Genomic DNA, 12,404 nt, shown 5'->3' on the forward strand with positions numbered 1-12,404 from the left:
ATCTGAAAATCCAATCCTCCAAACCTTCCCTGTCCCACTTCCCTACCTCACCCTTCCCTGCAATTTATCCGGATTGGAATTTCTCCATCCACCCACCCATCCCCACACATGTCTAAATACAACTTGGTCTCCAAGGAATAAGCAATGGTGCTTCCTCATCAAGCCTTCCTGCACTGCTAGTTCAGTCATTCTCAACTTTGGCACACATTGGAATCACCTGAGGAGCTCCAAAACTATTGATGCCTGGACCCCACCTACGGAGATTCTGATTTAATTGGTCTAAGTGGGGTCTAGGCATTGGCATTGCTTTAAAAACTGCCCAGGTGATTCTAACATGCAGCCCAGGTTGAGAACCACTGGTCTAGTGAAACTCACTTATCTTTTTATCAGTTATCTCGCTCCAACTGCCTTTATTCACCGCTAGACTCTAAGTGCCTGAAAGAGAGGAACATGTCTGGTTCATCTTTGTGTATCTCATAGGACCCACCACAGTGCTATCATTAAAAAAATACATCATAGTTAACATTTACTAAATGCTTAATGGTGTGCCACATATTGCTCTGAACCCTTGCTGTGGTTTATCCCATTTATTCCCCCCAACAAATGTGAAAGGCTGGTGCTATTAATTTATCCCCCTTTTCCAAATGAGTAAATTGAGGAGAGGTGTTAGGGAATGTGTCCAGGATCACGAGTCGGGAACTGAAGAGCAGGAAATTGAGTCTGGAAGAGCCCCTGCCCGCACCACGGCCTCTCCGCAGCCTGCGCATAGTTACGAGACCCTCATATATTTACTAAAGGAAGCCAAAGAAAGGGATGGATGGAAATAAGTGACTTGTTCCTAAGCAATGCCTTATTTATGCCTAGTGATGCATTTCTCAATCTACATTTATTTTTCATATCACTTTCCTATATGCTCATCTTCAAAACCCCTGTTCAATTATGTATGTAATATTTGTATTTAAAATTATTCACTTTACTTTTTCCTCAGCTTCACATAAGCAAAGTTATCTATCATAGTAAAAATTTGATGCTAGAAATATTTTCCTAATGCACATTAGGATAATAACCTATTACATATATGTGCGGGAGTATGTGTGTGTATGTGTGAGTTGCACCACCTAACATCATCTTACTTGTCACCAACTGTAGGAACACCAGCAGTGAAATTTGCAGCCCTCATCCTTTTCAACTTAACCTGGAACTGAATTATACCTCGGCACTAAAGAAGGGCTCAACTCATATTAGAACTCATTTTTTAAAAGCGCATCTCTTCCAAAGTAAACTCATTTTTTAAAAGTGCATCTCTTCCAGAGTAAACTCATTTTTTTTAAGTGCATTGCTTCCAAAGTAAAACACTTTTTGCCTGGAATTAGCTCGAAAACCTAACAAAATTGTTAAGGCTATGGTTTTTACCTGCTTTTAGTTTCACGAAGTTCTGTCTTTTTATTAGACATTTCATAGACACTTAAAAATAGTCTTTGAGCTGAATCAGACCATTGAGGAATCTGTGTATTATCTTAACTTTTTTTTTTATTATTTTTGCATGGGCAGACACCGGGTATCAAGCCCGGGTCTCCGCCGTGGTAGGCAAGCCACCATGGCCAGCCCAAAGTTAATAAAGTGGATTTTTTGTTTGTTTGGGCAAGCTCTGGGAATCGAACCCAGATCTCTGGCACAACAGACGAGAATTCTGCCACAGAGCCACCATTGCCCTATCTTTATTTTTTTAATATGCATTGCTTTTGTAGCAACCCCACAAAGGCTTCTTTTTAAATGCAAGCTATTCCAACCCAGGCTTTGCTGTTAGGTCACCCTATGTATATAAGCCAAGTCAGAGGAGAACCCTGAGGAGCAGGATTGTGCAAAAATTTAGAGACCCAGGAGGCTTTAGGGAAAGAAGGTAGACTCAAGCCAAAGCCATTACAATGGACAGGTATGAGGTAACCTAGCAGCCCAAGAGTAGAAGGGAAGCTGGGGAGAGAGCACGGTGTACACAGAGATGTAGAAAAAAAGAATTTACTCCTCAATCATTCATCCATTCCAAAGATGTTTCTTGAGCACTTACTTTGTGCCGAGCACTTACTTTGTGCCGGGCACTTGAAGAATTGTATGGAGTTTTCCAGGTTTTGTTGTTGCTGTTTTACCAATATTTCTTGAACATTTTGACACCAGGCATTGTGCTAAGCAATTTGCATGCCTTATTTCCCATTAAAACTCACAATAAATTATATAAGGTAGAGTGTATTATTAATCTAATGTTAGATGAAGACTGTCTCAGAGAGGCTGAGACTCTGCTTGGGATCCCTCAGCTGGTAAGAGTGGGGCTGGCAAGTGAACGTAGACTTTTAACAACTACCTGACACTGCCATGAACGAGATGGGCATGGTGCCATATTTAGGGGCTCACAGTTAGCAGTGCCAACGATTAAACAGACAATTTCAGAAATTCAGCATAAGGGATACAGGGGAGACAGGGGTCATGCAAAACACATAGCAGTAAAACACAATGGATAGTAAACTCTGATTTTCAAAATTACTTAACTATATATCTACCAGTTAAAAAAATTTGTCAGTGCTCGCTTCAGCAGCACATATACTAAAATTGGGACAAATACAGAGAAGGCTCCTGAGAAAGGATGACATGCAAATTCGTGAAGCTTTCCATAATTTTTAGAGTTTTTCCCCTAACAAAAAAATTCAACATTGCTCATCAGCCTTCATTTATCCATTCATTCATTTGTAAATAATACTGTGACTTCTATCATTAAATAGTATCTCAAGGCTTGAAATATCCTCAGAGCAAGATTTATTGTTAATTTTAGAAGTCAAATCTGTATTTCAAATACTTTTCTATTAATTTCAAGTTTGGGGAGCTATCTTCTTTTCAGATGTGATTTCATTGCCATTGCTTTTTTTTTTTTTTTTTTTTTTTTTTTTAACTCAGATGCAGCTTCATTCAGTGTTTTAACATGATTACTTTACAATTAGGTATTATTGTGCTGTCGCCATTGCTTTTTACAGGGTGATGTAACTCAAAGTTTCATGCACCACTTAAAATCGCCCCACCTGTCATCAGCATGTACCGACACTAGCCTGCTATAAACAGGGTAGGGTAGAAATTTTAGGCCACGATGGAATAGCAGAGTGGATTTACCCTCCGTCCTGAAACATTCAAACACCTGAACAAAATATTGCAGTAACAGTGTTCGAGACTTTGAATACAAGGCGACAAAAGACAGGTGATCCCTGAGAGATGGGAAACTAAAGAAACAAACCCAGCAATTGCCCCAGCGTACTGCCTTGAGACAGTTAGACCACAGCGCAGGGAGGAGAAGCGAGGTAGAGCCCAGCAAGCTCCCTGAGTTGAGAAGATGGAACTGAGAGCCCAGGAAGACCAATGTGACCAGAGTTCACAGGACAAAGTATCTGAGACGAGAGAGACGGAGACAGAGACAGAGAGAGAACTGCAGAAGTTGCCAGAGGCTCCCCATGGAGCATTGGGCAGTGCATGACCCAGCATAGGCATGCCAGGAAGGCAGTGAAAGCTGGGGGGGGGGGGGGGGGGTGAACACCAGAAAGGATGGGAAGTCACAGTATCTGACATTTGCACAGAGCCAGGAATAGTGCATAAAGAAGTATTTTTCCAGAAATAGAGGTGAAGTGGTATAGACAGAGGCAAAGGGCAGTACTTCCTGGGAAACTTGAACTATGTGAGGTCAGGATCTTCAGGTATGGAATTTACTGATTGAAAAATTTTTTGTATATAATCCCCAAAATGGTTCCCAGTGCCTGGATTAATTTATCCGATGGCGAATTTTATTGCTCTCACTATGCAAATTTGGCTAAGCTGACACTCACAGCCAAACGATCTATAGAAATTAAGATGTTCAGTTCTAGCAAGCCTGGGTTAGAATACCTAGATCTGTCCCTTTCTGGCTTTGTGATCATGGGCAAGTAACCTAACCTCTCTGAGCCTGACTATTTTTCCATCATTTATAAACTGTCCATTACAACATTTACCACAGAGAGTCATTGTAAAGAGTAAATGATGAAATGTATGTATCACTGATTTATACAGAATTTGACACTGATTTGTACAGAGCTTGTGTTGTAAATACAGCATGTTTGACATTATAAATAAAGATATATTGAGATTAGATGATCTTCAAAATTATACTAGCTTATACGAGAGAGACTACAGGTATACAAGTAATGCTCAATAAATAGTCATTTAGTTGAACTGAATTATATTTCAGTGATTGGGGTGGTCAAACCACATCAGTTTATACTGAACTTTCAGAAACGATCAATCCCAGAACAGGAAATACAAAATTAGGGAGTCAAGGTGTAAGGCTATCAAATCTATCAGAAATAGTCCAAATAGACAGTAATGCAAATTCTGATGTTGGTATCCACCCTTCCCCACCCCATATGTCTGGCATTCTTAGAAATCCTTGAGTAAACAAAGGGTTCCCTTACATTCTCTTTTAAGAAGAGGAAACAAAGTTTGGCAGAAGGTGGGGATGGGGAGATGACTTGGAGGAGGCAGAACCCCCAAAGGACCACACAGGAGGGAAGGGAAGATGGAGAGAGCAGAGGTGAGAGTCGGCGAGTCAGCCCCTCACTGTAAATCTCTGACCTGTATGCCCTGATCTGCCCACTCTACGTTGGTTTTATGTATCATCTACTCCCCCTACCAATAGCCCAAGCAATCTTTCAGATCCAGAGAAGTACCTGAAGGACCTTTCTTGTGAAATCTGTCAATTTTTTGCAAGGATACTTAACAAGTTTTAAAATGTGCATACTTGTTGACCCAACAATTTCATTTCAGGGAATTTAGCCAAAGGAAATATAGATACACATGAATGAATAAAAATATAAATGTGGATTGTCCATTTTAACACCACTTGAAATACCCTGGATGTAAAACTGAATGCCATGAAGTCCCATCATTAAGGCTATTAGATGATAAATAATATTGCAATCAGACAGTGGGACACCATGTAAGACTTAAAGAATGAAGCAGAACTAGCTGTATCACAATAAAAAGATGTCTATACCATGTCGATGAGTGTAAAAAGTAGGTTAGTACAGATAGCACCATCCCAGGTATATAAAATCTTCATTTTTTGTATCTATTCATCTGTTAAGTAGTCAAATATTGCCTACTTATTGAACGTCTGCTGTGCAAAATAGGTATTAGAAAAACACCAGTGAACAAAGTAGATACAGCCAATTGAGCTTCCAGTCCAAAAGGGGGACAAGAAAAGGAGCAGATATTAAACAAATAAATAAAAATGTTGTGAAAGCCCGGATAAAAAAGGGCAAGGTGCTGTAGTAGAGGTGATATTGAGGGGAAAGAGACTTGAGCTGGACATTTAGTTGTGATGCTAAAGACATGAAAGATGAATGGAAATTACCCACAAGCATAAAGTGGGAAAGGACATTCCAGGCAGAAAGCCCTGCGGTTGGAAATAGCTTGTGGTATGTTTGAGAAACTCAAAGAAAACAGTGGTCAGAGAGAATGAAGTGAAGGAGAGGGTGGCACGGAGAGGTTGAAGATGTAGGCATGGGCCAGACCACAGCAGACCTTGGACACCCTGTATTGGGGTTTGGACTTGACTCTAAGGGCAATAAGAAGCCACTGGAGGTGCTAAGGAGCAAAGGCTGGATTGAAGGGAAGCAAGAGCCCAAGGAGACAGGGCAGGAGGCTGTCACAGTCCTGCAACAGAGAGATGACAGTGGGTTGGCTCAAGGTCGTGGGGGTGGAAATGGAGAAAAGAGGACAGATTCAGAATGCATCCTACCCTCCTGGGAGAGTTAGAGGAGAGAATCTGTTTCCCTATCACCGTCCTCCACGGATTAACTCTCAGATCCCAAAAGGTGAGTTATTATTTCAAAATACCCATACATATTTCTAGCTGATATAACTTACCACTGTGGGGATTGTGGAAGTCAAATAAAGGCATCTCTGGGGATAACATACAAATCATTAGACAAGGAGAACACAACAATAGACAACATTGGCTTCTTACACAACATCTTTGCAGAATAAGGAGAAAAGGATTTTTGTCTGCAATGCTACATGCACTGCTGTGTTTGTTACCCTCTGGCTCCAAACAGTGTCCCTCTAACCAGCTGCAAATGCTGAATATGTTAGAAAGAGCAGGGAGGGAGAAGGAAGAGCGAGTCCCATAAGCTCCTGATTGTTCTACACTCCTGTGGGCAGAAGAAGTATGGCTGGAATGAGAGAATAAGGGAGAAAGTGGTGCAAAGCAAAAAAAAAAATTACTTTGAGAGTCCACATTCAACAAGTTGCAATTGTGAAAACTCGGCTTTGCTCTTAGGACATAGGTGCCAGCAAGGAAAAAGGACAAGAAATCACACCTTTGAGTCCCTCTGTCCCCAAGGACCCAGAAGAACTGACAATTGCAAAAGAGAATCCCCAGACAACAAATATAACAGAGAATAATAGTTCCATCATGAGTTTCTTTAAAACTCTGGTAAGTAGTTTCCTCCTTTTTTTCCTTCAGTTTCTTTGTTGAAAAGTTTCATTAATCTTAAGAAGAATGCTTATTTGAATGTTACTCTACTACATGGGTTATCACCGCAATGCAGCTGGAACATTCGAGAAGCGACAGCATGTGTGATGTGTTTCGTAAGGTATTTGTGTTGCATCAGGCTTTTGATGAGGAAGTTGCTAGCATCGGGAACAGGTACGAACAGTGGGTGCCCAAACTATGCATCATAATGGAATTCTATTGCAATTGGGTGGTGTTTTATGGTCATTCATTATAACAATTATAGGAAAATGTCTTCACGTGTTATTGACCTATAGACACAGTTTTGGCACGCATATGGCAAAACACTCTGTGGAAATCACTTTCTATCTTGTTACATCTAACTCTACCACTTTAATGAGATGGAGGCAGTGAGCATGTCATCCTTTGCTTGCTCATTTCTGACACACCAAAGCCCACAACCTGACATATGCCAGATATTCATAAAAGGGCTGATATATGACTGCATAATTGAGGAGACAGCTCCAGATGCTATTTCCAAATATCAAGACTAATCTCAAAAGTTAAAACAAAAAATGTCAACAGAATGTGCCACAAACACCAAAGTTGTCCATTTGTCTGAGGCAACTAATGGTAGAATCCTTGAAAAATCTGTGGCCTGCCAGGGAGACCATTTTAAATGTGGTCAAACGTTGAATGTGTAAGATCTGATGCATTTCATTGTAAAATATGACTGCTGTTAACATAAATGTTACCTTTCGTATACCTAGGTTTACCCAGAAGTCCTTGGGTTTCTACTGATCTGAAAGGACTTCTCATTTCATTCTTTGTCTGTATAGTAAAACGGACCATCCTAAAGAACTATGTAACTGTGAGCTAAAATTCATTCCAAAGAGCTATGATTTTTAACATTTTGTTTTCTCAAACTTTTAAGGTCTCACCTAACAAAGCTGAAACGAAAAAAGATCTGGAAGACACGGTAGGCAGTTTGAAATGTGTGTGTTTTGGTGGGTGCCTAGAATTGCATTTGAATTTGAATCTGCTTATTTATTTCTTGAATTTGTGTGTATTTTTTTTTTTTTTTTTTTTTTTTTAAAGAAAGAAAGACAGAGAAGGAAGGAAGGATGGAAGGAAGGAAGGGAGGAAGAAAGGGAAACATCTTTAAACATTTTCTTATTTTATTATATTTTGTTTGTTTGTTTGTTTTTTACATGGGCTGGGGCCGGGAATCGAACCGGGGTCCTCCGGCATGGCAGGCAAGCACTCTTGCCCGCTGAGCCACCGCGGCCCGCCCTGTGTGTATTTTTATTTAGCTGTTGAATATTGCTGTTAGACTTGTTTTAAAATGTTTAATTTATGCTAATGGTATCTTAATGAAATTTTTCGTGGGAAGCTTGAAAGATATTCCAATTCTGGCTAAATAATATCACAATAATTATCTCTTAAATAGAACAGGAATATAATATTGATCATTACATCATCATCTTACTCATTTTAGTTGTATATGGAGATATCCAGGAATTGTAGCCATTGGAATGAGAAAGAGGTGAGACTCGATTTAAAGAAGAAAAATGCTGCTTTATTTTTGTTATCTTTGAAATATGTTGTTTGTTTTTCAAGTCATTTGAAAAAAAAAAAAAGCTTCCACTGAAGATGTGTTCATTTGGTGAAATAAAATAGTCTTCATTGGACACTGCCAAATGGAGGAATACATAAAAGTGTTAGGATACCTAGAGAGCTTAGAATTTTCACCATCAGTCTAGGAATTCGACTAATTTCTCCACCGCCCCCAAATAAATTTGATTTGGAACAACTAATTTCTAGAGATATTTTTCATTTGCACTTGACAGGACTGTTAGGAGAATGCGTGGTTTAAATTTTATGGGAATTGTGGAGTAAGTTTAAGTTGGTGATAAAGAAATGTCCTGCTCCTTTCTTTGATAGCTGAAAGTGACTTGAAAGACACTGGGACAAAATGAATGGCTTGGTCAGCCCAATATATCTGCTATTCCTATTTGCAGAACCTAAGTTGCTAGAAAAGAATGCTAGACTTTATCTCAGACCTGTGTTGGAGCTCCAGTTCTATTTCTCGATACGTGTGTAATCCTAACCTGTCTGAACCAAGTTTCCACATGTGTAAAACTGGATCAATAAAAATTATAGCTTTCCACCCCCAGGATTGAAGGAAGGGGTGACAATGCCCTGTAAACCATAGAGCTGTCTTTAGATGTAGGTGATCTTTATTTCCGTAATTATATGCAAGACAAATTGAACATCATCATTATGTTTATATGTCATTGACTGGTTTGATAAGATTTACTTTTTCACACACAAAAATATATCTGAGACATCTAAATGCATTTTCCTATACAAGGATTCATTTGCTACAAGGCAGCTAAGATCAAGTTCAATGTATGGTTGGGCCAAAATGCTTCTCTTTTGGTTCTATGTCCTGCGTGGCTTGAGGCCACATAGTGAGAATATTAAGCAATCAGTATTGTGGTATGTGGGCAGTTGTGTGGCTTCCCAAGCAGCCTGATACACTCGCTCCCTTCAGCAGACCAAGCACCCAGACTCTTCTCTGACCCAGAATGTGGTCCCAACTGGATGTGCTTAACTGATAAAATCTGTGTTGCTGAGACACCCGTGGGGGCCTGCTGGTGGAAATGGGTCTCAAAGAGGGTTTTTTGGATGTAGGTTGTCTGGCACGCCCTTTTGTATAAACCTCATTCTTGTATAATTTACCTTTGTAAACATCCTTTCTACTGAAGTTCTTAGGTTCATGCTTTTGAAAGTCTGCACCATTTGCTTATCTTTCCATTTGGTCCTGGGCGGTTTTCAGCACACTATGCACCCCCCACAAAATCTCCCAGCATTTGTAACGAGTCAGCGATTTTGAGTAGTGGTAACTAGGTTATTTCAGTTCCATTCTCTGCCTACTTCGGCTAAGTAGACTGGTTCACACTAGAAACTTCCTTTGCCTGGGAAATCTGCCCACCTAGAAGTCAGTTGAAAATTTTGCAAGTGATATGAGCTCCATGAAGTTTCTAATACTTAGTAAAAGGAAATCAGTTAGGATTAAAAGCCATTTGGTATTTAACTTGACCACAGAAAGTAAGAATAAATCATTTTCTTCAAGCATTTTCTTCTTTCCCAGGTGACAATCACGTTTAGGTATTTAAAGCTATCAAATCAGGCCTGCATTGTCTTTTACATTTATTTTTCATCTAGATGCTTTTATATCATGTAGACAGAGCTTAAATGTCCTATTATTGTCTTTAGCAAAAGAAATTGAGTTGATCTGGGTCATTTAAATAGGTCATCCTGTTGAAAATCAATGCGTACCTGAAATTGACTGAGTATTCTCTGTGGCAAATCGTCTTTGAGAGTTTAAAAAAGATAAACATTCACATGATGGCTTGTGGTTGGGGGATGGAGGAGCTATACCATCAGTTAATTGTCAATGTGTATTGATGCACTTAAAAACAACAGGAAAAAAAAATGGATTTTGTTTAAAAATAAAGTTCTGAGCTGTGACTGCTGTTGCCCAAAAGGCATCCAAAGCAGAAAGTGTCTGTGATGGACAAGCTGATCAGAAGACATCAGAGCTCCAGGCAAAAGGAGCCAAGAAAAAGCACCTGGATAGCCCCAGGCTAGGACTCGCCTTTAGAAAGTTCTTTAGGCATAAGGTCTGTATCTTATTAAACAAGGGGACAAACAAAGAACCCTGGTCTTCACCCTTCCTGTATCCACCCAGCTCTGCTTCAGTGAAGACCGAGCCTGGGGTGGCTGAGATTGTAATTTAAAAAAAATTAAAGATGACATGAATCAAATTTCAGGGATGTTTTTTAAGTCCGCATAATTACAAACATCTCAGACTGCTTTCTGCCTCATGTGGACCAGGGTTCTGAAATAATTCTTCTAACCCAGTGTTTCCCCAAAGTCAGTTGTTTGCATACCACCTTCCACATTTTTGCCAGTGGCTCTATTATTTATTTGATATTTCCTATTTAAATTGAAACTTTATATTACATCATGCAAAACTCATAAAAAGAAAGATAACAATTAATATGAATAACTGAAAACAGATATGATATTCTAGCTGCTTCGGTTGTCTCAGTCTCTGAGTCGATGCCCTCTCTTTCTTTATTAAAAGGTGATTAGCAAGCGGTAGAGAAATGGTAAAGATGTACCACACCAGACTGAGGCTTTTCCCTGAATGTTATTAGGAGAATTAAATTGGAGTTGAAAAAGGAAAAGGATTTTCACTCTCTGAGTGTTACCTAATGCCAGATCTCTGCATCACCTCAAATCATCTCAATGCCAACTGTGGTATGCTTCCCGCACTTTGGGAAATACTTGTCTAACCTCAAGATAACAACTTTACCTTTCTGTGGCCTGTTTCTTCTATTTCCAGTATTAACTAAGCTTGTACCAAATGCAACTGGAAGCCCAAGCAGAAAACAATCAATGATTGAAGGCAGAGCAAATTATATCTCCATATCAGTTTGGGAAATATCCCTAAGAAGACTCCAGGACTTGTCTGAAAGCAATTAAAAGGAGCCCTGCATTGGGCCAGCGTGCTTGAGAATTGGTTTAAAATAGCCACCATTCTCCACTAAGTTGAATGAACTTATTTAAAACCTTCCCCAGCTGGATATTTTAGTCCCGGGACTGTGTATGCAAATAAAAGCACAGTAGAAATAGAGGAGAACCTAAAATTTGTATAAACAAACTATTTTATGAAGCTACCCTTCATTTCCATACAGATTGATTTTGTTCCGTAAAGAGAGGAATAGGGACGGAGTGATAGGTATTGCAATGGGGAATGGAAAATCAAAAAGTGGCTGTACTGTATGTGGGAGACAATTTGGTGGCTGCTGGTGAAACGTGTCTGAGATTTCAAACAAAGGGATCTAGCTTAACTCCCCTTGGAGCTTGAGTGAGTAGGGGGCCTTGAAAGTTTAAGATGTTTGTGATTTCCCCCCGAGATCTTCATTTCATTAAGACATTCATTTCATGCACTACAAAATTTCACATCTGTAAAAGCTCTCCCTGTACATAAAGAGACCATCCTAGTTCAACATTATTTTTTCTTTAGTTTCCCAAAATCATTGACCTCACCTCCTGCTGCTGAGGTGCATTTGGAGGAAGGATTGGATTCTGGGAATCCTAGGTGGATGGAGGGGGAGCATTCCTTTTCTGGGATTCTTTCATTTAGACACAAGGACTTCAAGGTTTAGCCTTAAGTTACATTCAGTCTGTTTTTCACATGAGCATAAATGAAAGGGGACGATTCCCAAATGTTCTGAATTTGTGCAGAACATTGATGCAGCAGTTTGATAAAGACACTTGGCTTTTTGCCTCTGTGCCTGGTATAGTTCATTTCTTTTCTTTTGATTATTCTATCATCCATAATGTTAGGAGCATTAAACCTGACCTGCCAGATTCTACCAATATAATTATAGGAGGTATGATACTCACCCTCAGTTTTTTTTCATCATGGGGGTTGTAACCTAGGAAAGGAAAGGGGAAATCCAAGCAAATTCAAGGTTAAGCATGCTCTCTTCTACTTTTGCTTTTAAAAAAAATCTAGTGAATACTAGCTAAATCCTTGGTTCATTTCTCTATATCTCAATTTTCCTTCCTATAAAAAGAATTTAGCTTTAAAAAGTGGGGAAGGGCTGGAATTAATCAACGAAATAAATTTCCTGCTTAAACAAGACTGACGGTTTTCCTTTGCTGAATCTGAATCTTTCTTGACCTATCAAAGGCAGTGCCTCAAAATCAAACTTTTTCACACATCCTCCAGTGTTTGACAACAACATGCACACAAAGCAGGGCATTGTTTTAGAATGTTTCTGCCATGCCCGGAAATACTCCT

General features: G+C 39.5%; 1 protein-coding gene and 1 pseudogene across 5 annotated transcripts in view; both read left to right on the plus strand.

Annotated features, from left to right (window-relative positions):
• BCAS1 (brain enriched myelin associated protein 1) overlaps nt 1-12,404 on the plus strand; it is a 114,307-nt gene that overhangs the window by 57,942 nt on the left and 43,961 nt on the right. For 3 of the 5 annotated variants that reach the window (XM_077113614.1, XM_077113622.1, XM_077113633.1), the window contains exons 5-6: nt 6,347-6,502; nt 7,455-7,499. In XM_077113614.1, coding sequence (XP_076969729.1) covers nt 6,347-6,502; nt 7,455-7,499 — 201 coding nt within the window. Of the gene's footprint in view, nt 1-6,346; nt 6,503-7,454; nt 7,500-8,018; nt 8,067-10,074; nt 10,210-12,404 lie in introns of all 5 variants that reach the window. The other 2 variants (XM_077113597.1, XM_077113606.1) reach the window with 2 other exon arrangements.
• On the plus strand, nt 2,572-2,670 carry LOC143653564 (U6 spliceosomal RNA; annotated as a pseudogene).

Source organism: Tamandua tetradactyla, chromosome 1 (assembly GCF_023851605.1).
Source record: "Tamandua tetradactyla isolate mTamTet1 chromosome 1, mTamTet1.pri, whole genome shotgun sequence".
Lineage (NCBI taxonomy): Eukaryota > Metazoa > Chordata > Mammalia > Pilosa > Myrmecophagidae > Tamandua > Tamandua tetradactyla.